Source organism: Nylanderia fulva, unplaced genomic scaffold, assembly GCF_048542155.1.
Source record: "Nylanderia fulva isolate GAGA-0341 unplaced genomic scaffold, ASM4854215v1 Scaffold243, whole genome shotgun sequence".
NCBI classification, from domain to species: domain Eukaryota; kingdom Metazoa; phylum Arthropoda; class Insecta; order Hymenoptera; family Formicidae; genus Nylanderia; species Nylanderia fulva.
In genome coordinates, this window is record NW_028190308.1 from 52,840 (window position 1) to 80,716 (window position 27,877).

A 27,877-nucleotide genomic window follows, 5' to 3' on the forward strand; every position below is an offset into this window, starting at 1 on the left:
TGGCTTCAACGCTTACCACATAGAATTCAAACGACTTTAGCCGTAGTAGAGGATGTTCCTCTTGTTAAACTTGCGGAATTAGCCGATAAAATTGCTGATCGGGACGGCGGTTTGCAAGTCGCGGAAGTTTCCAATAATACAAGTAATAAATCTTCGGATTTCGCGGATTTGCTACGAAGAATCGAAGCTCTTGAAGTTTCTCGTTGTCGAGATCGTTCCAAAAGCCGGTCTAGAGAGAATAGAAGATTTAGATCGTTATCGCGTAAGAAAGACAAATCAAATAAAGATATTAAAGATACATCAATTTGTTTTTACCATAAGAAGTTTGGTGATAAGGCCAAACGATGTACTTTACCTTGTTCTATGTCCAAAACATTCTTGGCTTCACAGGAAAACTAAAAACGCCGCTTAAGACTGAGGCTGCTTACGACGGTGTTTCTAACAATCGCCTCATTATTTTCGACAGACATTCAAATTTGAATTTTCTTGTCGATACGGGCGCTGATATATCGTTGTTACCTAAAAAGGTTTTATTGAAGCCGTGGCATACTAATTTAAAACTTTTTGCCGCAAATGGTACTCAAATTAATACTTACGGTTCTAAAACTTTAATTTTGAACCTCGGTTTAAGGAGAGAATTCAAATGGAAATTTTGTGTCGCGGATATTCAACGTCCTATTTTAGGCGCCGATTTCCTTTGTCATTTTAATCTCCTAATTGACATTAAAAACAAGAAATTGATTGATAATGTTACCGGTCTTACGAATACTGGAAAAATTCAAGAAGTTGCACATTTGTCAATTTTTACCACATCTCCTGATTCTGTGTACCACAAATTTTTAACCGAATTTCCAGGACTCACCCGTTTTTCTCCAATTTCCTCGGTAAAAACACATGGTGTTGAACATCATATCGTTACGGAAGGTTCTCCTAAATTTTCGACTCCCAGAAGACTTACTCCTGAGAAACTTAAATGTGCCAAGGAAGAATTCAAGTCTATGATGGAGCAAGGAATTTGCAGGCCTTCAAGCAGCTCCTGGGCAGCCCCTCTACATATGGTACCTAAAAAGGAACAAAATTCTTGGAGACTGTGTGGTGATTATCGTGCACTCAATTCAGTGACTATCCCGGATCGTTATCCCTTACCTCATATTCAAGATTTTTCTTCTTCACTTTTTGGTAAGAATATCTTTTCTAAAATCGACTTAGTTAAAGCGTACTATCAAGTACCCGTCGCTAAAGAAGATATTCACAAAACAGCTGTCACTACTCCATTTGGGCTTTTTGAATTTGTCGTAATGCCTTTCGGTTTATGAAACGCAGCCCAAACTTTTCAACGGCTCATGAACTCTTTACTTAATGATTTGAGTTTTGCCTTTTGTTATCTTGATGACATTCTTATTGCTTCTAAAGATGAGAAAGAACATATTGCTCACTTACGCATTATTTTTGATCGTCTTCAACAAGCTGGAATGACAATCAATGTCGCTAAATGTCTTTTCGGTCTAAGCGAGATTTCTTTTCTTGGTTACTTAGTTTCTAACCAAGGAGTTAAACCTACATCCAAAAAAGTGAAATCAATTATTGATTATCCTAAACCTAAGACACTTCATGAATTACGCAGATTCTTAGGAATTATCAATTATTATCGTCGCTGTCTCAAGGATGCTGCAAATCATCAAGCTCTGTTAACAGAATATTTAAAGGACAGTCGCAAGAGGGATAGAAGAATTATTTCTTGGACTAAAGAAGCGGAATTAGCTTTCGAGTCATGTAAAGAAGAACTTTTACAAGTTACTACCCTTTCTCATCCTGCTCCTCATGCTCCTCTTATTTTAACTTGTGATGCTTCTGACTTTGCTGTTGGTGCATCACTTGAACAGTCTATTGACGACGATATCAAACCAATAGCATTTTTCTCAAAGAAACTAGACAAAGCTCAAAGAAATTATAGCACTTATGATAGAGAACTTCTTAGCATTTATTTGGCTATTAAACATTTCAGGCATTTTGTTGAAGGAAGACAATTGATTATCAGAACTGATCATAAACCTTTGATTTTTGCTTTCCGTCAGAAATTGGATAAAGCGTCACCAAGACAGATCAGACAATTGGATTTTATTGCTCAATTCTCTACAAATATTACCTATATTTCTGGAAAAATGAATTCAGTTGCTGATGCTCTGTCAAGAATTGAATCTATTTCAATGCCTATTATAGTTTCTTTAGAAGAACTTGCTAATTATCAGAAAGAAGATGAAGAACTTCAAGTTTTACTTTCTTCAAATTCTTCACTTCTGTTGAAGAAACTTATTCTTTCAGGATCAACCATACCTATTTATTGTGATTGCTCTTCGGAATTAATTCGTCCATATGTTCCTAAACTCTTACGCAAGAAAATTTTTGATGTTGTTCATGGACTCGCTCACCCCAGCGGCAGATTGACATCTAAACAATTACTACTGAAATTCATTTGGCCTTCTTTGAAGAAAGATGTGAAGGAATGGACTCGAACTTGTCTTCCATGTCAACGTGCGAAGATTTCAAGACACACCAAGAATTCTCCAATTAAGATTGCAATTCCTGATCAACGCTTTCAGCATGTGCATTTAGACATTGTTGGACCACTTCCTATTTGTCAAAATTACCGTTATTGTCTTACTATGATTGATCGTTTTTCCAGATGGCCTGAAGCTGTTCCTATTTCTGAGATTTCTGCTGAAACTATTTCTACAACATTTTATTCACATTGGGTAGCACGTTTTGGTTCTCCTATCAGCATTACAACAGATCAAGGTCCTCAGTTTGAAGCAGCTTTATTCAAAGCTTTAACAAACCTAATTGGATGCCAAAGGATTAGAACTTCTGCTTATCATCCTGCTTCAAATGGAATTCTGGAAAGATGGCATAGAACTTTGAAAGCAGCGATTATGTGCCACGAAACAACCAACTGGGTAGAATCTTTACCTTCAGTTCTTTTGGGATTACGTTCGTGTTTCAAAGAAGATTTAAAAGCTTAACCTGCAGAACTTCTTTATGGATCCACTCTTCGTATTCCTGGAGAATTTTTTATTGAAGAAGATTTTCCTGCAGATCCTGAAATCTTTCTTGAAAAACACAGGATTCATATGAGGAATATCAGATCATCTCCTACAAGTCATCATTGCAAAAGATCACCTTTTGTTCACAAGAATCTTTTTGATTGTACTCATGTTTGGATTAGAGAAGATACTGTTAGGAAGTCACTACAACCTCCTTATTCTGGCCCTTTTCCTATTGAGAAACGTATCTCTGATCATTTATTTGCAGTTAATGTTTCAGGAAGAGTTGTCAATATTTCGACAGAACGTCTCAAGCCAGCCTTCATTCCTAGAACTTCAGATTCTACTGAACTTTCTACCAGATCTTCAGCTCCTGTTCCTGCTATTTCAACTCCTGTTCCTGCTATTTCAACTCCTGTTCCTGCTACTTCAGCTCCTGTTCCTACTACTTCAGCTCCTGTTTCTGCTACTTCAAATCCTTCTTCTTCTTCTACTGTTGGAAAAGCTTTACGCACCTACCCACCAAAGAAGAAGAAAGTCCATTTCGCAACGAATATCGTCACTTGGGGGGGAGTACTGTAGCATTCATCATCCACACCTTTCATTTACACTCTACACTTTTATTACACCTTACACTTTTCACTGCACTTTTACACTTTTTACATCTTTATACATTTGTAATAACTTCAATTCATTAATATACATAATGTTTTTAAGAAAAATATATATTTCCATAACAACACATTCATTCATTTATTTGTTACATATTAATTCTTTTTGTTCTTTCGCTTTATACTTTCAATGAATAAACATTACTTTTTCAAAGATCTGGTGAATTTATTTATAAGTCGCTACAAATTCATATACGCGGGGTTTTCTCCATTCGAGAACTCGATGAATTCGAAATATCTCCTCGCTCCACTTCGCCTCGTATCCTTTCTCGAAGGTTACTTTTGCTCTACTGACGCGTACGAGATCGTTCACGCGGTATTTAGCCTTTTGTTTACGCCCACGCTTCTTTTTCTTTTCTTTATCGTTATCCCATCGTCGTTTCATATTTTCACACGCGGTACGAGCATTTTCTCGCGTAACGACAGCGGGTTGCATTTTGATGGTGGAATGACGAGTATGATTGTAAGCGTGAACAATATCTTGTAAAACATCAAAGTAACGACGTGTATTTTTATGCGTAAAATAACGCCACATCCGCTCCTTGAGTGTTCTATTAAATCGTTCCACTATAGACGCTTTAATATCAGGATTGCGCGTTACACGAAAACGGATGTCTTTTTCTTTTAAGAAATTTTGTACAGGGCGGGCGATAAATTCTTTGCCTTTGTCGGTCTGTAAGTATACAGGTAGTCGACCCTCGTTTCTCGAAAATATTTGTTGAAAGGCCTTTATTACGCAGGTAGCTGTTTTGTCACGTAAAGGTTCTACCCAAACAAATTTACTAAGCACATCGATAACCGTTAATAGATAAGAATAGCCGTCATTATAGCTCTTGAGATTACGAAGATCGATTAAATCGGCTTCCCATAAATCATCGATATTTGTTACGTTATAATGTAAACGAGGAAATTTTTGTCGTACCGGCCGATGCAGCGTGTATGCATCCTGTGATTTAAGCCACTCGACGACTTTGTTACGCGTAAAATTCGGTTTAACGGCTCGTGATAAATTGTCCACCGCAGAGTAGCCTGCATAATGCGAGGGGTCGTAATACAATTTTTCGAATTCCATCAATTGAGATTTATCCAATCGAGTAAACCTCTTCTTCTCTTTGACGGAGAAACTACGTTATGTGGTAATGTTCTATCGTCGTCACCGTCGTCGTCACCTTCCTTGTCGGCGGATATAAATTGCGTATCTCCTTCGGTTTCACTCGCTTCGTCTAACCTGTGACTGTACGATTTTGAACGTGTGATCGGAGTGGAGGATCCGCGAGGTAACGCGGTAGTAATATAGCGAGATCGCGCGCCTACTTTTAATAACTTTTGATTTCCTATGAGACGCGGTGACGTACCTATGTCACGTAGTAATCGAGCAAACTGATTTCTTCCGGTTGCTTCTACCGTTTTTCTCTCGCGTACCGCATCGTTTATAAGTTCCGCGATATTCGAACCCTCCACAATGTCGCCGTCTATAGTTACGAGCCCTTGTCTATTCCAGTTAATCTTAAATGACGGAGTAAGGAGCAGTTGCTTCATTAGCAAGCGTGCTTTACTACGATAACTTTTCGGAACACTATTAAGTATTTTTTGTATCATTTCCGCTGATTGAGCGCGTTTTTTCTCGAAACTACTACTACTAGCGGCGCTAATGTTACCGTCGCTGGTAATTAAAGTTTGCGTTTCCATAAGTTCATTGTCATCATCGAAGTTATCATCCTCTTGCTCTTTCGTGTCTTCGTCCTGTTCTCCATCGCGTTCATCGCTGGCGTGCACGTTTTTGCGTAAACGTTTTCTCGCAGCACGAATAAATTGAAGATAACGCTGAAGTTACCTCCTTATACATTTTCCATCTTTCGTCCTCGCTGACCTGAGGTGTGAGATTCAGAATACGCCACATCTCTGCATCGAGCCGTGACAAAGGAGTTCCCGGGATCCGTACGGAATTATTAGTAGATAGATATATTTATTGCCGCCCCAATTGGGGATTACAAGGCACTTTTTTTTAAAGGAGCGTTCCCAAACCTTTATTCCTTCCTTTTCCTTAACCTAAACTTATACCTATAACTTAACCTAATTACATATTTACATATTTTTCGCCACGCCTCTCCTCTTCGCCGCCTTTTTCCTCTTTTCTCGCATTTCTGCCCTACCTACACACACACACACGTCCGCCTTTCCCTAACCTTTCTTATCCTAAATTAACTTAACCTACGCAATTTTACATTCTACTTAGCCTATGTTGGACCTCCGCTTCCGGTTACCGTTATTCTTCCATTCCTTTCCTCTCCCTCCCTCTCTCTCTCTCTCACACTCACTCCCCCCCTCTCTCTCTCCCCTCATCTCCTACCCTCTCTCATCCCCCTGTCCTCCTTTATCCTCCTTCTCCTTCTCCCCTTCCCCTTTTCCTCTTGCTTCCTCTAACCTTTTTAACCATTTTTCCCCTTCTCCATTCTCTCCTAATATCTCTTTTACCATTTCCTGCCAGCTCTCTTCCCTTCCCCAATTCATACATTCCTCCCACACATGCTCCCACGTCTCTAACCCTCTCCCACATATCCTGCACTTCCTATCCTCTTCCTTTTCCCAATACCTATTTCCCTTCATTTCATTCCTCAGTCTATACTTTGCCATCCTCCTCCATCTACCTTCCGCCCACCCTTTCTTCAAATAGCTCGGAATCCCCTCCCCTTTAATCTGTTTGTACCACTTATTATATTCCGATTTTATCATTTTTCCTACCCTCTCCTCCCTCTGTTCCTTTCCTTCCCATTCCTCAACTTCTTCGCATCTGAACTCCCCCTTTTCTCTTCTTTCCTCTATCTCCCTTAATACCATCCCCTTACCCTCAAAAAAATTCCCTCCTTTCTCTCTCCCACCCTGACAATTCCCCTCCTTTCTCTCTCCCACCCTGACAATTCCCCTCCTTTCTTTGCCCTTTCTTTAATCTCCCCCAAACATATTCTCGCCAACCATCCTCCCTTACCCTCCTCTAGCCTTCTCTCATATCCCCATGCTCTTCTTCCCATCCTTGTCCTTATCTTTTCCCTTTGCAATTCCTCCCTTACCATATATCCAGGCGTTCCCCAATCCACTCCTAACATCCATCTCAGATACCTTTCTTGTATCCTTTCCAATCCCTCTCTCTCTTCCCATCCCCATATCTCCACTCCGTATCCTAAAACCGTCCATACTAACGCATCGAAGAGCCACAACCTCCTCCCCCAGTTATTCCCAAATCTCCTCTTACCTATTCCCCATACCTGTCCCATAATTGCTGCCCCTCTCTTTATTCTGTCCCTTACCTGTCCCTCTTGCCCCCCATTCCTTTGAATCACATATCCTAAGTACTTGTACTCCTTTACCTCCTCTAATTTTTTTCTCTTCCAAAACCAACTAGCCTTTTTTAACCTCCCTCCCCCTTTCCTGCATCTCATCACCTTTGACTTCTTCTCATTCAATTCCAGTTCCTTCCCCTCCAGATATCTCCCTAACCTCTCCATCATACACCTCATCCCCCCCTCATCTTCTGCCAACAGCACCACGTCATCCGCGTACGCTAACGTATAGACCTTGCCCTCTCCTAATCTCACAACCCCCCTATCTCCCTTTCTCCATTTCCTCCTCCAAGTCCGCCATCAACGTGTTAAACAAAAGTGGGCTCAGTGGGCATCCCTGTCTCACCCCCCTCCCCGTCCAAAACTTCTCCCCCACCTCCTCCCCTATTCTAACCCTGAACCCTATCTCTCCTAGCACTTCCTCGCACCTCCTCACCGTCTCTTCCTTCACCCCCCTCCCTCTTAACGCCGCCATCAACTTCACTCTGTCCACCGAATCAAACGCTGCTCTCAGGTCCACAAACAGTAGTACCATTTGCTTTCCTTTCCTACTTATTTGTCTGTTTATTAAATAATTTAGTACATAAATATTGTCCACCGTTCCCATCCCTTTCCTGAACCCCGTTTGATTCGGTGGTAACATCCCTTTTTCCTCTATTTCTCCCTTCAATCTCTCTGCCAACACCGTCGCATATACTTTGTATAACGACGGTGTCAGAGTTACCCCCCTGTACTCCGAAACCTCCTTTCCCTCACCCCTCTTCAAGATTGGCACCACCAGCCCCTCACTCCACTCCCTTATCCACCCCTCCCCCTTCCATATCCTATTGCATAACTCCCATACCCACTTCTCTATTCCCTCTCCTCCAAATTTCCACACTTCTCCCGGAATCCCATCCACCCCCACCGCCTTTCTTTCCTTTATCCTACCTATCGCTCTCCTAATTTCTCCCTTTTCTATCTGATTTTCTCCTCTCTCCTTCTCCATCCTACTTCCTCCCATTATCACTTTTGACTCTACCCCTCCTAATAGATCTCTAAAATATCTGTTCCATTCTTCCATCTCAATCCCTTCACCCATTCCTCTTTTTCCTTTTCCCCTTTCCCTCCTAACCACCTCCCAAACCTGCCCCTCCGTCCTCGCTTCCATTGCTTTCTTCGTCCACTCCTCATTCTCCTCCTCCTTCTTCTTTCTACATAATCTCTCATACTCCTTTTTTCTTTTCCTGTATTCTTCTCCTTTCCCCCCTATCCTCCTCCACCTTTTTAACACCTTTGCCACCTCCCCCTTCTCTCTTCTACACTCCCTATCAAACCACCCTCTCCTTTTTTCTTTCTTCTCCTTTCCTTCTCTCTCATTCCCCTTATCTAACACTTCCTGTATCTTCTTTTTCTTCTCCTCCCACTCCCCCTCTACACCCTCCTCTTCTTGTTCATTCCTCTGCTTCCTCCAAATTTCCCCTATCTTCTCCCTAAATTCCTTCTTCCCCTCTTCCGTCCAGTTCCATCTCCTCCTCTTTTTTCCTTTTCTTTCCCCTCCTCCTCCTTTCCCTTCGAACCACACTATTAACGGCATGTGATCCGAGTCCACCCTTTCACCTATCTCTAACTTCCTGATTTCCTCTCTTACCTCCTCATTACCTATTATGTAATCTATTACCGATTTCCCATTCGGCCCCATATACGTCCACCCCCCTTCCTCATCCCCTGCTATTCCTCCATTCATTATCGCCCACCCCTTTTCCTCCAACTTCTTTACCAACCTTCTCCCTTCCCCATTTACTTTTGTATCTCTTGATTTTCTTCCCTTCCCTTCCCCTCCTTCCTCCTCTCCTATCTCCACTCTTCCTCCTAAATTTCCCGTTCTTGCATTAAAATCCCCCCCTATTATCGTTCTTACTCTGTCTCCCTCCTCCTCCATCCACTCATTCATCTCCCCTAGCTTCTTCTCCATCTCCCCATTTATGTACACTCCCACCAACCTCCATCTCTCCCCTCCTTTTCCTATCACCACCTCCACCATTCCCTCTTTATCCGCCTTACACTTTTCTTCTATTCCTACCCCTTTTCTCACCCCCACTATAATTCCACCCATAGCCCTTCTTTTTTTACTCTTCCTCCTCGCATATTGCACCTCCCATTTATATCCTCCCGGCATCCTTCCTTTTATCCTTTCCCACCCTTTTTCATCTACCCATGTCTCTAGAAAAAACATTACATCCCATTCTCCTACCGCTTCCCAGAAGTCCGCGTCCTTATTTCTTAATCCCGCCACATTCCAGAATGCCACCTTCCATCCTTTCTCCCATTCTCCTTCCTCCTTTCCTTCTTCCCCTCCTCTCCCTTGCCCTTTACCTCCCACTTCCCTCCTCTCTTTCTCTTTTTCACCCTTCCTTCCCCACTCTTTCCCTCCCCTCCTTTCCCGTCCTCTGTATTATTTCCATCCCCTTTCCTTCTATTCCCTCCTCTCTCCTCTCTTCCCTCCTCTCATCCCTGCTCTTTCCTTCTTTAGTTCCTCTTTCACCTCGTCCCATCTCCACCATTTACCTCTCATCCAAATTCTCTCATACCTTACCCATGCCCTCCTTCCCTCTCTTTCTTCCCCTCTCGCCAACTCTCCTAATCTCCACATCATCCTTCTTTCTTTCCACGTTAGATCCTCTTCAATCCTCTCCTCCCTTCCTCTCAACCTCCTTTTCTTTTCCATTATCTCCCTTTTAACCTCCATCTCTCCCACCCTTACTAATGCTATACTTGTCCCGTCCCTTCTCCCTTTCCCTATTCTTCTCACTTCCTCTACCTGCCCCCCTACCCCTATCTCTTTCAATAATTTCTCCACCTCCCCTTTCACCCCCCCTTCTCCTCCCTTAATTCCTTTTATTATCACATTCTTTCTCTTTTCTTCTCTTTCCTTTCTCTCCCATTTCCATTCCATCCTCTTAATCCTATCTTCCATCTCCTCAATCTCCTTTCCCTTCTCCCCTTTCTCTCTCTCCCCCTTTTTTCCTATCTCTAATTCTTCCATTTTCTTCCCCATCTCCTTAATCCTTTCCATAAATTCCTCCCTTTCTCTCTCCCACCTTTTCTCCCTCTCCTCCATTTCCTTTTTTAGCCCCCTTACCTCCTCCCTTAATTCCTCCTGCCCTCTTACTCCCTCCTTAATCTCTTCTCTAATTTCTCTTCTTATCTCTCTCATCTCCTGAATTATCTCCTCCTTCCATTCCCTCCCCATCTCTTTCAATATCTCTCCTATCCCAGCTAAAGCAAAATATAACAAAATTATAGTAAGTTTCTTCTTGAATATAAATAAAATGTATCTAAGCAAAACCAAAACTCAAATATAGTAATTCTCTTCCTGAATATTAAAAAAATTAAAGACACAAAACGAAACATCCAATCCAAATATATTTATATATTACTGAAATCTTAATTCTATATAATTTTTTTCTTTTTAACTAAATACATATGGGAGGTTAGAGAGAAGAGTGAAGAGTGAAGAATGGTGAAAAAGAAGTGGAAGGGAAGGATAGGCCACAGTCCTCGTACACAGATTCTAACTGCTCCCTTCCCTGTGTTTATTAAATTTGTATCTAAGTAAAAATATATCAGAACTAAATATAGTAATTTCTTCTTCAAATAAGAAAATAAAAAAAAAACAAAACATTCAATGTTTTGTCTTTTGTATTGAACGTATAAATTTTTAGAATAGTTATACTTTTAATATATATAATAATACCTTTAAAATAATTAACTTTTTGTTTTTATTTGATTACTAATCCAAGATTTTATTTGAGCGTTTGTGCGGTTTTTCAATATAGGTACTTGACTTTTTATTTCATTTATTTGACTAAAAGATGGCAATTTATTATTTTTTATATTGAACTGAAAATGAGGATAAGACCGCTTCGTGTTCATTATCAGTCCATCGGATTTTATTAGCTTGTCTTCTTTAGGACCAAAAGGAGATACTGAAATATGAAGATTATGTTAGTAAATTTGGCTTATAAGTACTAATATACTTATAAGCAAATTTTATATACAATTATATCAAGAATAAATTATACCAATGTATTATATATAAACATTATTTAAACATACTTCTCTTCTTTCTTTTTTCTGTACTACTATTTATACTATCTTTCCTGCTAAGCATTTTCCGGTTTTTTTAATATTCTTGTAGATTGATTACTTGAACTATTTTACTTAAAATCTGTATATTCATCGTCATCTTCATATTCATCGTTAGATTTCTATCACATTTTTATTATCATAAACTTTTTCCTTTTTTGATTTTTTTTAATTTCTTTGTAGAATCGAAGGAATGCACTATAAATATCAATATTATAACATATGCATATTATCCAATGCTTTTTATGTTAATTATAGATACCATATTATATTTTATCTCATTATATACTTGTATTAAATAAGCAGTATAAATATATTTCAAAGGTTATATATATGTATACATACATTTGGAATTTGTATTAAATGTAAATATATATTTAAACATACCTTTTCCTCTCTTTTTTTCTAATATATTATTCATTTGATCGCCATTTCTAAATTGTTGAAATTTTTTTATATTTTTTGATATAGGAACGATTAGTAGTTTTTAATCATATATTTGTGTTAAGTCATTAATTCTGATTCTATGTTATCATCTTCTGACTTTCATTGCTTTCATCGGATGTCTCTTTCTCCTTGAGCGTATTTTAACAATCGTGATATAGCCAAATCTTTTGTGATAACAGATTGCCTATAATGTGATCTATGTATTTTTTCATGATGGCCCATGAAGTTTTGCCCAAATCACTAACTTGATTATCAGATACATCTACTGTAATGCACATTGTAGCAATGTGTTTTCGTAATGTTGTACCTCGTAGAGAAGTTGGTATCTCTGCTCCAGAGGCTACAGAAAATTTGCGCATTAGGACACATGCTCTTAAATATTTGTGTCTTCTTTTATCAGTTGAGTTTATACCAAACACATAAGGATTTTCTACGGGAACACTAGCTTGTTTACGATACTGACGATCATTTGTATACATGACAATAATCCTCATGAAGTAAAACGGGAACTGTTCTTGCTTAATTTTCCACGTATTGTTACACGCACATATTTCGATAAGGATTTTTGTAACTCAGGTGCTTCGTCTTTGAAATTGCCGCAGGATTTTTTAAATCTTCTATTAAAATGCGTTCTAATTTGGCCAGCACGTCTTCTATTGAACATCATGGTAGACACTAATGTCGTTTCAGCTAGTCTTCGCCACAGTTTGAATTGAAAATCCATCGTTTTGTAATAATTTTAGAGCATTCGTACGTTCATCTTTCAAATAAGAATTCAATATTTTAATATCATCTATAGACGGTTAAAACTATGTTTCTTTGCTCTCATTCGACGGCCTTGAGTATTCATGTACAACTTTGTTACGCTGATAGGATAATCTTCTTCAAATAATTTAAAAAATTTTTCCAAAAAACTTTTCCCCTTTTTTTCTTTTTAGAAGTTTTAAATTTTCCAAAAACCAACGTTTAAAAGCCCGGGCTTTTTTAAAGTCAAAAAAGAGTTTTAAAAAAAACCTTTTTGGTAATAAAATTTAAAAAAATTTAAAGGGAAATAAAACCCATAGACCCAAAAAATCGCGTTTTTAAGTCCCCTAACCCTTTTTTAAAACGAATTTTAAAAAATTTTTTTTCCCAAAGAATTAAAAACCTTCAAAAACAAAAAATTTTAAAACTTTTTCACGGAAAAATTTCAATATGAAATTCCAAAATTTGGAATCTTTCCCAAAAAACTTTTCACCAAACCCTTTTTTTGGTTTAATAAAAAGGGGCAAGAAAAAAAAAAGATCCAAAATTTCCGGGAAAAAAAAAATCGCCCGCTTTTTTTTTTTTGGGGCCCCAAAAAACCCTTTTTCCGGACTTTTTTAAAAATTTTTCGTTAAAGGGAAAAAAAGGGGGGTTACCAAAAAGGGGGGAAAAAAAAAAAAGAAAAAAATTTAGGAAACAAAGGGGTTTTAAATGTAAAAAAAAAAAGTTGGGGGAAAAAAGTAAAAAAAGAACTAAAAACGGGAAAGTTTTTAAAAAATTTTGGTAAAAAAAGGGGGTCCTTTTTCCTAAAAGAAAAAGGGGAAAATTTTAAAAAAAATAAATAAAAGGGGAAATTAAAATTAAAAATTTATTTTAAAAAAAAAAAACTTTTTTGAGGGGGTTTTAAAGGAAAGGGTTTTTTAAAGAGGACAAAAAAGGAAAAAGGAAGAAAAGCACAAAAAAAAAAAGAAGTTTTTTTTTTTTTTTACATTTAAGGGGTAGAGAAGGGTAAGATTTTTAAATTGAAAGAAAAGAAAAAGTGGGAAAAAGGGGACCAAAGGTTAGAGTTTATAGACCAATAAATTTGAAATTTTGAGTTTTTTTCTTTTTTTGGTTTTAAAGGGGAAAAAAAAAAAGAAAAGAAAGGGGGAAAAAAAAATTTGGAAAGAGGATGAGAGGGGAAGGGAAAAAAAGAAATAAATTTTTTTGGTAAAAGACGGAAAAGGGAAATTTTAAGGAGGGGTTTTAAAATAAAAATAATCTAAAATTTTTTGAGAAAAAAAAAAACCCCCCCCCCCTGGAATAATTGCAAAAAAAAATTGGAAGGAAAAAGGAATAAAAGAGTTTGGGGGAGGGTTTTAAGAGAGACCGAAAAAACCCTGGAATAAGGAAAAAAAAAAAGGTTTCCCGTGAAAAAGGTTTTTTTAAAAAGGGGTTAAAAAAAAAAAAAGTTGAAAGGGAGTGGGCCAACCGAAAAAGCGGGTTTCAAAAAAAAAAATTTATTCTTAAAAAAAAAAGAAAAAAGGGGGAAAAAAAAAAAATTAAGGTTAAAAATTCAATAACCTTTTCCCCCCCAAGGAAAATAAAAAGAGGGACCAAAGGGAAAAATCGGGGAAGGAGGGGGGGAGGTTTTAAATTTTTTTTTGGCATTTACTTATTTCCGTAGGGGGGTGAAAGGGTTATTGAAATTAATCTCAAATATGAGATTATTTCATATTTTAAATCTTGGCCGTGACCAAGTAAAATTTGGTGCCTTGTGCACAGATACTTAATCCTAACGAAAAAATTTAGTTTCGTTAGGATAACGCACTGTCATCCGCGAGTTGGCTCTTACTGCCTGTCTTATACCTTTAAATTTATATTTATATTACAGAGCCTTGTTAAAACTCTTAGTTTATACACGCGGGCTTAAACGCGTTTGTTTATCAACATTATTACATATAGCAGAGAAAAGTATAGAATCGAAAAGATCTGAATAGCTCAGTTGAAGAGCAGTCGCCCGGCAAGCGAAAGGTCTCGGGTTCGATTCCCGATTCAGCGACTTTCGGATCTATATTTTTCTCTTGCATTTACTTATTTCCGTAGGGGGGTGAAAGGGTTATTGAAATTAAATCTCAAATATGAGATTATTTCATATTTTAAATCTTGGCCGTGACCAAGTAAAATTTGGTGCCTTGTGCACAGATACTTAATCCTAACGAAAAAATTTAGTTTCGTTAGGATAACGCACTGTCATCCGCGAGTTGGCTCTTACTGCCTGTCTTATACCTTTAAATTTATATTTATATTACAGAGCCTTGTTAAAACTCTTAGCTTATTTAAAATATTTCCTTCGTCAATAATTTTATAAGTATTATTAAATTCTACATTGGATATAATTTTTATAGTCTTAATCTTATCGATTGCCTTTATATTTGCATCACAAAGCGTTATATTAATATCATTTTTATCACTTATGTTGCATATCTTAATATCACAGGCATTTTTGTCATATAGAATATCATTTCTATCAGTTATATTGCATTGCTCAATATCACAGGCGTTTTTGTCATATAAAATATCATTTCTATCACATATGTTGCATTGTTCAATATCGTTTTGTCATATAATGAACAAATATCATCTATATTCGAATTTATATTTGATGCATTAACATTTAATGTAGTATCAATGGGTAATACAGCAGCATTAATTAATGATGAATCTAGAAATAAAAATAAAAATAAGATTTTCAAAACTTAATGTACCAATAACTATTGATTCCAATTGATATTTTTACTTTATTTAGATACTACATCTTTGAATTTTTTTTATATTCATTTTTGATAAAAATTTATAGAGTATGTATATTTTTATTGTAAATATAAGTAATATGCAAAATATATTTAAAATGTTGTTTTAAATAGTATATAGTCATATTCAGTATACATATGCTGAAATCTTACCATTTATTATGTTGTTAGTATTAAGTAATTTATTGCAATTTTTGTCAATAGTAGAAATATCTTTAGGTAAATGCGCAAGGTCTTTAATTTTATTTGCATCGCAAGATCTTATATTATCATTTTTATCATCCATGCTGCATTGCTCCATATCAAAAAACGTGCAAACATTTTCTATATTCGAATTTACATTTAATGTATCAATGTTTAATATTGTATTAATATCTAATATAGCATCAGTATCAATGAATGATGAATCTGAAAAGAAAAATGTATAATTAAAAAAAAAGACTAATGCAGATATTGGTATCAATTGTATATAATTTACTTTTATTTATAAATAAAATGCCAAATATTTCAACTCTGTGCAATTCACACACAGATCCATAAAATCAATATCTCATATAACTAAGTTATTAATAACAAAGAGCACAATAGAGAATTAATACTAAAAGCAGTTACGTAATAATTAAGTCTATGCAATATGCAAATTAGAAAGCTAAAAAAAGATTGTAATATCAAACTAATAACTTGTAAAATGAAACGACTAAGAGCTGATTTTTCTTGCTTGAATACCTGCACATGTTGACTTTGTTTGCTCTCTTTATTAGTTTTAAAATAGTTCATCTTTATTAATTTTAAAATAATTAACCTTTTTAGTTATTATATATTTTTACAGCCATTTTATATCTGCTATTGCATAAATCATTGCTGATTTGATTTTATGACACCTTTTTATATCTCTGACATGCTGTATCCACTGCAACTTTAATATTTGTACATTTAATCTGCTTTATGATATTTGTGTATTTTAGTTTCTTGTACTGCTATTGATAAAGAAAAGAATCAGAATCGAATCAAAACGTTTGGCGTTTTGGTTATAAATAAATAAATTCTTCAAAATCATACACCAACATTTAAAAATATCTATTCTTTTCACAATTAAGATTCCATATCCTTAACCCCTTTATCTGTTTTTGATAACAATTTATTATTTATTCTGATAACAATTTATTAAAAGTACGTACATAATACTCATTTTGTAAATATTTTATAAAAAGTAATGCGTACAATTATCATAAAAAAGAAAATGTCTAATAACTATACATTGAATGTATTTAAAATGTCTTACATATACAATTAGATATATGCAGAAATCTTACCATTCATTATATTGATATTATTAGTTAATTCATTAGAATTTTTATTGGTAATAGGATTATCGTTATGCAAATATGCACGATCTTTAATTTCATTATTCGCACTTGCATCATCACAAAGCATTGTATTATTCACTTTTATCACACACGTTGCATTATATATCACAGTTTTTATCAACTAATGTACAAATATTTTTTGTATTCATATCCAATGTATTCATATCCGATGTATTAATATTTAATGTGGCATTTGTATCTGCAGTTAATAATGCATTTGAAAAATAATTAAATAAGTTAAAAAATATGTATATAAAATATTGTATCGCAAACATAATTTATAGAAAAACAAAATTTACTAGATTATTTTTATTAATTTTTAATTTAGTTTTGTAATTTATAAAAAATAAATATAACTATAATTTAAAAAATATTTACATAATTGCACAATACATATTATGTATACAAATAGATTAAACATATCAAAGACTTACCATTTATCATGTTATCATTAGCTATTTTATTATTAACTACTTTATTGGGACTGCCATCACTAGAGAGAGTAGGAACATTTTTAGACGAAAATGTAGGATTTTTATCATTGCTGTGTGTTATATCAAACAGCGGTAAACTGTTACCAATTTTGTCACTTTTAGTGCATTGTTCAATATTATTGGAATCATTCGATGATGCGCAAATATCTTCACTCTTATTCGAATTTGGCATATTTGATATATCATTTGATGTGTTATTAGTATCAGAAGTTAGCGATACATCTAAGAAATGAAATTTGAATAATATTTTATTATACATATATTAAATAAGTATAATTTTGAATAAATTTTTTAAATTAATATATATGTATATATATAAATAATGCATATATTCTAACATTACCTGATGAAATATTTAATAATTCTATAGCTGGAATTGCTTTATTCAAATTGTCTGCAATTTCTTGTAAAACAGATTTATTTGCTGAAATTTATACATAAAAAAGAAAATAAAAAATGGACACATTATACACATATATTGCTATGCAATATTATTGCATAGATATTTTTCAATATTATTTTTGCATAAATAATATTACAATATATCTGTAGAATGACAGTGAATAACATACATGTGTATAAATATATTTAAAAATAAATATAATTTTATAAAATTTTAGATACCACAATACTGTACATAAATATTGCAAAATAAAAAAAATCTGTTTATAAAAATGTACACAAATGTATATAAAAAATGCAAAAGATATGCAAGACAATATCAAATCATATTCTCTGAATAATTTTTTTATAATTCTGGAAAGGGTTATTATAGATATTATATATTAATACATATACTCACTATGAACTGCGATAATGTGAGATTTTTTTACTTTTTTCTTTTTTGAACACACAGTATAACGTCCTTTAGCAAATATTAATATAAACATTTTGTGTGTGTGTATAAACAACTGCAACAAATGCAAATATGCGCAGAAACAAAATCGAGAATATAATATTTATTCCGTCATCGAGCCATCCGTATGGTTAGGTTATGAGGTTAACATATTATTTTATTTTTAACCTAATGATATATCACAAAAAGAGTGTGAATGCGAATATCAAAAGATAATGGCTATACACTTACATAATCATAATCAATTATACACTTACATAAAAATACGATCTATTAATATAAAATAACTCGATTGCAATATATGTATTGCTCATCTACATGATATTATTGATGTTCTAAACGAGTTTGCGGAAATCGTATATAGACGATATAGACTAGACATGCGGAAAAGCTGCACGCTCATTGGATATCGCGCATCGCGTGTCGCGTCATCGCGCTGGTATGCAGGAGCCATTATGATTTACGACTCTATTGTAGACTAAGCTTTAAATTAATCTTTTGTAAGGAAAAGCATTGAAATAAATATTAAAGCTTTGAATGGTAATATAAATATTTTTACTCCTCTCTATATATATTTATAATAGAAAAAAAAATATTACTATTTTTTAAATTAAATGCAGCTACATGCATATTTAAAAAAGTGCATATGATCATTAAGAATGCCTTTATATATACCGCGATGTCTTTGACGACAGTCGTGAAAACTGCCAATAGTCGTCAAAACTGCCAACTTATACTTCAAGATGTCGTCAAAACTACCTTTAGACAAATATATATATATATTGTACAATATATTATATATATGTGGGTGTATATACAGGGTGTCCCAGACCTACCGTATCACACGTTAATAGGAGATTCCTGAGGCGATTTGGAAACGATTTTTCCTCAGCGAAAATGTCCCAGGCACTAATAATTTTTGTGTTATAAACGATTGAAAATAGAAGATTTTTTGTAAATTAAAAAATAAATGTAAAAAATAAATTATTAACAAAACTACATTTTTTAGTTAATTTTAGGTAAAGTTTACTTTAATAGAATTTTAATTTAAAGCTTATTGTTAGTTACAAAGATACATGATTTCAAAAGTTGGGAACAATAAAAAAATGATGACCTTTCTCGATATTTTCGCTGAGGAAAAATCATTTAGTAACGTAACAAATTCTTAAATATGTAAATGTAATAAGATGCATTATAATTAAAAACGAATAACTTTTGTTGTATATTTATAGTTTTTAATGCAAGAGTATGTATATATGCAACAAGCCTTAAAATTTTTAATCAATCTTTTTTACTTATAGCGCAATCATTACTAGAAATAATGCTATGTTGAATCTATGCGACACAATATCTGGGTATACTGGGTATGACTAGTGCAATTACAGTATATAATATTTTCAAATGGTCATTCGATGATCTTTTTATTACAGGTCACAAGATTCTATCAGTGGATACAATAATATTAAGTTCTCCCTTAAAAGATTCTCATGTTTTGTAATGGATTCTTCCCTAACATTTGATGTAAACTGGATATATGACTTGCAAATTAGTATCCATCAAGTTCTTTGGGCTGTTTAAAATAAAAAAACAAAATTAATAGAGAATGTGACATTTAAACCTTGTTTCTACAGCAAACTTATCAGTATAATTGTCATCGTCACACTTCAGTCTTTCCTTAGATTGAAAGGACAAAAAGGTAAGGAGACATGATATTTAAAAATATTATATCATACTCTAGTTACACTCTAGTCATATTCAGCACTGGTAAATATACGCATGCATAGATTTAACATTGCATTATTCCTAGGGTAACGGATGCACTGTAAGTAAAAAAGATTGATTAATGATTTGAAAAAACTTTTTAGGCTTGTCGCACATACTCTTGTATTAAAAACTAAATAAACATTAAAAAATATTCGTTCCTAATTATAATGTATATCTTATGACATAAACATTTAAGAATTTGTTACATTATTAAATGTGCACATTCTTTTATAACAAAAAATATTTACCCAATGCTATTGCGAAATGAAGAAAAGACCAAAATCTCGTAAACTTTTAAATATGTTTAGAACTAAATATCTCTAATAAGATATTAAATTAATGATATATGTAAAATTAAGCTTCCTGTCATATGTGCAGAGTATACATATATGTATACATATAATATAATATAATATATATTTATCCAAAGGCAGTTTTGACAACGTTCTCAAGTATAACTAGGCAGTTTTGACGACTGTTGGCAGTTTTCGCGACCGTCGTCAAACATATCGCAGTACAAACGCAGTTTTAACGACTGTCGTCATATCTACCTTTATATAAATATTTATACTATATGCATAGTAAACCACGTAGAAGAACGTTTTGTATTATTGAAGTAACTATTATATATTTATAAGCAGTTTTATTTTGTTGTATAGTTGTTTTACGTATAATATACTGTACGTAAACATTTAATAATTGTACTATATTCTTTGGCGCTTAAAATTTCATGTCACGACAGTGAGATTTTACGTGCAAAAAAACACCATATATAATTATTAATTGCTTTAAACAGTACAACATGTAAAACACAGATATACATAATATAACAACATTTAAATATGAAAATATTTTAACCAAGCATTTTTCTACATTGTTTACTGAATGTATATATATATATATAGGCATACAGCCATATAAAGGTAGATTTGACGACTGTCGTTAAAACTGCCTTTATATCGCGGTGCCTTTGACGACGGTCGTGAAAACTGCCAATAGTCGTCAAAACTGCCAAATTATACTTCAAAATGTCGTCAAAACTGCCTTTAGACATATATATATACTATATGCATAGTAAACAACGTAGAAAAACGTTTTGTTGAAATAACTATTATTTATAAGCAGTTTTATTTTGTTGTATAGTTGTTTTACGTATAATATACTGTACGTAAACATTTAATAACTGTACTATATTCTTTGGCGCTTAAAATTTCATGCCACGGCAGTGAGATTTTACGTGCAAAAAAACACCATATATAATTATTAATTGCTTTAAACAGTACAATATGTAAAACACAGATATACATAATATAACAACATTTAAATATGAAAATATTTTAACCAAGCATTTTTCTACATTGTTTACTGAATGTATATATATATATATAGGCATACAGCCATATAAAGGTAGATTTGACGACTGTCGTTAAAACTGCCTTTATATCGCGGTGCCTTTGACGACGGTCGTGAAAACTGCCAATAGTCGTCAACACTGCCAAATTATACTGCAAAATGTCGTCAAAACTGCCTTTAGACATATATATATATATATCTATATATATATATAGTATATACAGGGTAGGCCATTTTAATCTTTCCACTAAAATTTCTCAAAATCCAAAAATTTAAGACAAAAATGTTTCAGATAAAAGTTGTATGGTTTCAAGGGGGACATGAGATGGTGTCATTGATTTGACCTTGAATAGCCATTTGAAGGTTACGTGAAGGTCAACTTCAATTTCTTAAATGGAACACTATATTTTTTCTTGCATACTTTTGTAGCTGACTTCGAGATCTTTCCAAAACACTACAATAAAATATTTTTTCATGAAGTATTTTTCGAGTTATTAAGGCTGCAAATTTGCAGTATTTTGACATAAAATACAAAATATCTTGGGAAATATTCATTTTTCGATTATCATACCTTAATACTTTTATGCACAGAATAATGAGATAAATCAGTTGATGTAAAGAAAACACATAGTTACCTTTAAAAAAAAATATGAAAATTGCAATAAGCAGTTAGATAATTTTTCTTTAAGACAACTATGTGTTTTCTTTACACCAATTGATTCGTCTCATTATTCTGTGCATAAAAGTATTAAGGTATGATAATCGAAAAATGAATATTTCCCAAGATATTTTGTATTTTATGTCAAAATACTGCAAATTTGCAGCCTTAATAACTCGAAAAATACTTCATGAAAAAATATTTTATTGTAGTGTTTTGGAAAGATCTCGAAGTCAGCTACAAAAGTATGCAAGAAAAAATATAGTGTTCCATTTAAGAAATTGAAGTTGACCTTTACGTAACCTTCAAATGGCTATTCAAGGTCAAATCAATGACACCATCTCATGTCCCCCTTGAAACCATACAACTTTTATCTGAAACATTTTTGTCTTAAATTTTTGGATTTTGAGAAATTTTAGTGGAAAGATTAAAATGGCCTACCCTGTATATATATGTTCCTGTCTCTCTGTCTCTTCTTTCTTTTCTACATTCTTTCATACATGCACACGTATATAATAATAAATATTTTCTACATTACATAAATAAAAATAATTATATACATATATACATACATACATGTATGTAATTATTTTTATTTATGTAATGTAAAAAATATTTTTTATTATATACGTGTGCATGTATGAAAAAATGCAATGTAAAAAAGAAAGAAGAGACAGACAAAAACACACCGAGATGTGTGTGTGTGTGTGTGTGTGTATGTGTGTGTAAATATACATACACAGGGTGTACAGAAAAGATCGGATATATACATACATACATACCTATCGTTTTATTTAGCTATATTTTTATTTAGCACCGCCGGCAGCACCAGGATACATGTCCGCACCGCCGGCAGCACCAGGATACGTGCCCGCACCGCCGGCAGCACCAGGATACATGTCCGCACCGCCGGCAGCACCAGGATACATGTCCGCACCGCCGGCAGCACCAGGATATATATCCGCACCGCCGGCAGCACCAGGATATATGCCCGCCTAGATTTTTTTATTTTATATTTTTTTTCATTTTATTTTATTATATATTAGTCACACTTTTTTTTTATTTATGTATAATATAATTGATGACAATATGGATATGTTCTTTTTTATTTTTATATGGTATTAAATATGATCAAATGTATTGTGTAAAATTGACAAAATATATTTTAGAAATAAAAAAATATAAAAGAATTATTTTATTTCATAACAACACCTGCCGAGAGATAAGTTGTAGAAATCTCTACTTATAAAATAGAATATTGTTATTTCACATTGTGTGAGATAGCACGGATGGCATATTATATATATATATATATATAATATGCCATCCATGCTATCTGCTCACACAATGTGAAACAACAATATTCTATTCTATAAGTATAGATTTCTACAACTTATATTATATATAATTATTATTTTATTTTATTTTACTATTTATTATTTTATTTTATTTTATTATTTTATTATTTATTATTTTATTATTTTATTATTTTATTATTTTATTATTTATTATTTTATTTTATTTTATTATTTTTTATTATTATTTCTACATATATATATATATAAGTATGTAGGTATATAATATGCCAATATTATATATATGTATATATATATATATATATATATATATATATATAATATGTATTGGCTTGTTGAAGCAAATAAACCCAATTTGATTCGTCTAAAAATAAGAGTAGAGGTTATTATTAACGAAATGACTTAGCTTGAATTACAGTATGTACACGTGTTCGAGTAACCTAAAAATAAGAGAATCAACAATTAAATGTCTATGCTTCTCACTCTTATGTTCATTAATAACCACTGAATCCGTCTCAGTTTATGATTAACACTGTCCGCCCTTCACCATTAGTTCTCTAATGGTGAAGGAATTCTTCTATCTTCTTTTGGAGCAACTCCGTCGAGGCTTTTGTTGGCCTATCAATCCTTCTCTCTCTTCTGTCTCTCTTCTGTCTCTCTCTTCGGCAGCCGCTTGGTCTATCTATCGGGTGGCGCTTCCTCCCAAGCAGTCGATGATTTCGCGTGTACTCAAGCTTATATATATATATATATATATATATATACACACATAAATATAATATTGGCATATTATACCATATTTTCTCTCTCTCAAATCATTCGCATACAATTATAAACGAGCAATTTGAGAGAAAGAGAGAGAGAGAGAGAGAGAGAGACTGTGTGTCAGAAGACAAGACAGCATGAGAGAGACAAAGATAATATGACTGTCTGTCCTTGTCTAACTGCACGATTGCAGCTCCATCTATCGCGACATCGCGCAACTAATTTTGTGCTCTGTATTATTCCCAAATGTCATTTCGCACATACACATGTGAATGAAATATTCCATAACCAAGATCTTTTTTATTAGACTTCTAAACTTATTTCTGCAAGCTCACTAATATTCCTTTATGCAATCTTTTCCGCGAAGTGGTCTTATTTTGTACGTATAAATTGTGAAACTTTTATACAAGCAAATATTGTTATGACGTGACGCGAGAAGCCAGAAAAAAAACTCGTATTTAAAAATTTTTTGTCTTTTTATCACAAATTGAGACATCTTCGCAGTTTATTATTGTATTAACTTTAATCGTGGAAAAGCATTTGTTATTCTATTAACGCAATAAAAACTTCTTGGTGTTGGAAAATATAATCGGTTCGGCCGATAATAGTAGACCTCCGGCATCCCCTTAAACATGTTATTAAAAAAAATTCATACAATAAAAAAAATTTGTGCAATAAAAAAATTGTATAATAAAATACCTATAAGTATTGCACTTAGATAAATGTTTCATAATACTCTATTATAATAATGCTATAATAAATATGTAACGGCGTAGCCGTTACTAACGCCTCGCGGGCCGATCACCCGCCCGCCACTTGAGGCTATGGCGCCTAAGGCGCCCCTAAGCACAAAATCACAACTGATACACGGGTCACCCTACCCCAGGGGCGCCCCCACTACAACCCCCAGAGGCGCCCCACTACGACGCCGGCGTTACCCCCACCACAGCCTCGAGGTAGAGTGGGGGAACCGCCGGCAGGGTATATAAGCCGGCTCGACGGATGAGCCGGCACCAGTCCTGTTCCGGACCTCCTAGCCAGGCAACGGGCTTCTCGTTGTTACGCCGGGTTTCCCGGTTTCTGGCCTCCTACCTTTAGTATCGGGCAACGGGTTTCTCGTTGTTACGCCGGGTTTCCCGGTTTCCGGTCTCTTCCTGCTATACACCGGGTGACGGGTTTCTCGTCATTACGCCGGGTTTCCCGGTTTCCGGTTCTTCCTGCTACACGCCTGGCAACGGGTTTCTCGTTGTTACGCCGGGTTTCCCGGTTTCCGGTCTCTTCCTGCTATACGCCGGGTGACGGGTTTCTCGTCATTACGCCGGGTTTCCCGGTTTCCGGTTCTTCCTGCTACACGCCGGGCAACGGGTTTCTCGTTGTTACGCCGGGTTTCCCGGTTTCCGGTCTCTTCCTGCTACACGCCGGGCAACGGGTTTCTCGTTGTTACGCCGGGTTTCCCGGTTTCCGGTTTCTTCCTGCCATAGGCTATACGCCTCCGTACACCGTATCTCTAAGTTATACCGGGTAATTTGTAAATCTTTTCCGGACACCGCTACAGGCTATACGCCTTCTTATTTTGTTTATACCGAGTAGTCAATAAGTTTCTCTATTTAGGGCTTTATGCCAACCAAACATTCATTTATACCGAGTAGTCAATAAGTTCTCTATTTAGGCTTTATGCCAACAATCATTTTGTTTACTTTTCTTTTGAATAAACCAAAGTATTGTTAATAAGGAATAAGCGAGTCTGAATCTCCCCCCTTCCTCCGAATCCTGGAACCGGCGAGCCGATCCGCGGCGTCGGGAAAGGTGAACCGTTACAAATACTAATGTTATAATAATAATTATTATAATAACAGTGTTATAATACTGTTATAACAAAATTCCATATTGCACTCTTAATATATAGCGCTTATTGTTTTCTTGCCTGTTTAGCATTTCTAAATTTTGCTTTTACAAGCCATGTCTTCATAACTGTTTCAATTTCGTTTAATGTTATTGTATTGTGTTTTTTTGCACTGCTTCTGTAAAATAAATTTTATGATATAGTTTTACATATATGTATATATGCATGTGTATATTATAAAATAATATGTACAAATTAAATTAATACTCACTTATTTATTTTTTCCTTTAAATCCTATCCAACTATATTGTTCTGCCACTTTATTAGAAAATAATTGAATCATTATTCTTTTAATAGTATGTTTATACGTAGCTCCACCAATTTTTGATAATTCAATCACCTATTAATGTAAAATAGTATATTTATAAAAATATTTATAAAAATTTTATTTTTTTTATATAAATTCTATTTACAAGCATATTAGTATTGTTTTCGTCCGTCAAATACTCTTCTATAGCATTTAATTCGCTAATGTTTTTCAGAGGAAAATCAAATTTTTTAAAAATACTGTTCGCGCGCGCGCGCGTGTGTGTATGTAAGTACAACAAAAGTTACTAAAAATACTTTACCGTTATCAGGTTCATCAATATAACGAATATTTTCCTTAATTGTATCATCCTTAGAATACTGAGTTATATTTTTTTGCATGTTACTTGTAATGTTTACAGGTTTTACTGCATTTTTTTTATTGCTATCGCGAATAATCCTTTTTGCATTTGTTTCAAGTGGTTTCGCAGTTATGCACATATTCGCATCTATTTTTAAAATAATATTTAAAAATTTTTATTTTTAAAGATATATTTATTTTTTAAATTATATGTACTTATTTTTAAAGATTATATATATATTAAAGAAAACGATTTGAAGATTTGAGGGAAGAGTCTCTGAGGAGAATTATCGAGCAGGTTGAGAAATGAATAGTTCACTCGCGTCGTTTCTTTTTAACAAAATGGTAACGAAAATAAAGTTTATTATTTCTCGGACTCGTTGCTTGTACAAAAAAAAAACAAAATAAAATTATATAAAGACTAAGATTCTGACTCTACGATGATCGCGTGCTCTCTCGTGGACTGCCGAACACGAAGTGATTTCGGAAGCCGGACACGCGCGCTTTCGAGCCGTTCTCGCTAGTCTCGGACTCTTATTCGCCGAGCGTTCGCCCGTCTCTGATTGGGCGATCGCGCCTCTTATCCGACCTGCAACGAATTACTTCAATAATATATATATATATATATATATTATTTATTTATTTATAAAATGTTTTTTTTAATTCAGAATTGAAAAAGTATACCTGTACGATCAGATATAACAGGAAAGTGTATCGAACATCCATCTTCATTGTTCAATAAAATTTCAGTAAATGATACATTTTGTGCTTCACTTGTACTGATGAGAGATTTTTTTTGTGTCTTATTTATTTGTTCCTCGAGATTAGTATTAAAATCCTTTTCTTGTACTTTATTTATTATTTTACATGAAGGTCCTGGATTCATGCGTTTATTGACGTCTTTTTCTAAAACAAAATTATTTTATTTTATTTTTTAAAAATATTTATGAGTGTCTCATAACACGCATTACATCTTTCATGAGCAGATAGAAAGGACTAAATTTAATCAAAAAGTTCTGTAACATTTTGTAATGTTTGTAATAATTAAAATGTATACATTCATTCGCAGATCTTTACATAAATTAATTTCTTGTTAATTATTGCAAAAATTGCAAAATATTTTTCTAGTCAATTTAATCCATGTTCTTTACTGCACGAGTAGTGTGCTATTCCTTTATCGAACACTCTGTGTGTATGCGTGTGTACATTGCATACACACAGGATGTCTAATGAGATGTGTGTGTAAAATATTTTTTACATGGATTTTGAAAACTTACTTGTGTTATCAGAATCAGGTAGAGTAGGAAAATCTGCTGAATTTGAAATTTTATCATCCGATGAACTTTCATTAGTTGATGAACTTTGTGATTTGTTTGTATCTGATAGAATTATATATTTACATGGGATTACACTCATGAACTAGAGGCTAAAGCTCAACACGCATGATAAGCAACGACGCGATCTCTGTTAGTGTGCCATCTAGATAAATGTATCAAGAGGCGCGCAAGGAATATCGACTCTCTTATCCCGCCACTTCCTTTTCGAACGTGACGCAATAAAGTCTTGTCAAACCGATTTTCGTGCACGTGTCGTAATAAATTATTTAATCCGCTTCCATCTCCTCTATCAGTAT

At 34.0% G+C, this 27,877-nt stretch overlaps 1 protein-coding gene and 2 long non-coding RNA genes across 9 annotated transcripts; all 3 read right to left on the bottom strand.

The window, feature by feature from the left end:
- Nucleotides 1-356: 356 nt before the first annotated feature.
- Nucleotides 357-1,500, bottom strand: LOC146723024 (uncharacterized). Of its 2 annotated transcripts, XR_014924808.1 has the most exons (4): nucleotides 1,147-1,500; nucleotides 863-1,062; nucleotides 597-768; nucleotides 357-519 (listed from the first exon to the last, which is right to left on the bottom strand). It is a non-coding gene; the product is annotated as an uncharacterized LOC146723024 (long non-coding RNA). The 2 variants fall into 2 exon arrangements; XR_014924807.1 differs by having other exon boundaries at nucleotides 863-1,500.
- Nucleotides 1,501-15,375: 13,875 nt separating this feature from the next.
- On the bottom strand, nucleotides 15,376-18,277 carry LOC114942325 (uncharacterized). 6 transcript variants are annotated; one of them, XM_085483330.1, is made up of 6 exons: nucleotides 17,825-18,277; nucleotides 17,366-17,446; nucleotides 16,963-17,244; nucleotides 16,475-16,727; nucleotides 15,888-16,071; nucleotides 15,376-15,569 (listed from the first exon to the last, which is right to left on the bottom strand). In XM_085483330.1, the coding sequence occupies exons 1-4, from the start codon at nucleotides 17,910-17,912 to the stop codon at nucleotides 16,627-16,629; spliced, it is 552 nt and encodes a 183-aa protein (XP_085339456.1). In that variant the 5' UTR covers nucleotides 17,913-18,277; the 3' UTR covers nucleotides 15,376-15,569; nucleotides 15,888-16,071; nucleotides 16,475-16,626. The 6 variants fall into 6 exon arrangements, with proteins under 6 accessions (XP_085339456.1, XP_085339455.1, XP_085339453.1 ...); XM_085483329.1 differs by having other exon boundaries at nucleotides 15,888-16,077; XM_085483327.1 differs by having other exon boundaries at nucleotides 15,964-16,138.
- A 1,194-nt stretch (nucleotides 18,278-19,471) lies between these two features.
- Nucleotides 19,472-21,122, bottom strand: LOC114942326 (uncharacterized). Its single transcript, XR_003821790.2, has 2 exons — nucleotides 19,891-21,122; nucleotides 19,472-19,698 (listed from the first exon to the last, which is right to left on the bottom strand). It is a non-coding gene; the product is annotated as an uncharacterized LOC114942326 (long non-coding RNA).
- Between the last annotated feature and the right edge of the window lie 6,755 nt (nucleotides 21,123-27,877).

Excerpts from the sequence above, each read along its gene's own strand:
- LOC114942325 (XM_085483331.1), bottom strand. The coding sequence starts at position 17,912 with ATGTTTATATTAATATTTGCTAAAGGACGTTATACTGTGTGTTCAAAA. Across the intron at positions 17,245-17,365 it reads ATTATTAAATATTTCATCAG|ATGTATCGCTAACTTCTGAT; the intron begins GTAATGTTAGAA and ends TTCATTTCTTAG. Across the intron at positions 16,728-16,962 it reads TAATGATAACATGATAAATG|ATACAAATGCCACATTAAAT; the intron begins GTAAGTCTTTGA and ends TATTAACTGCAG.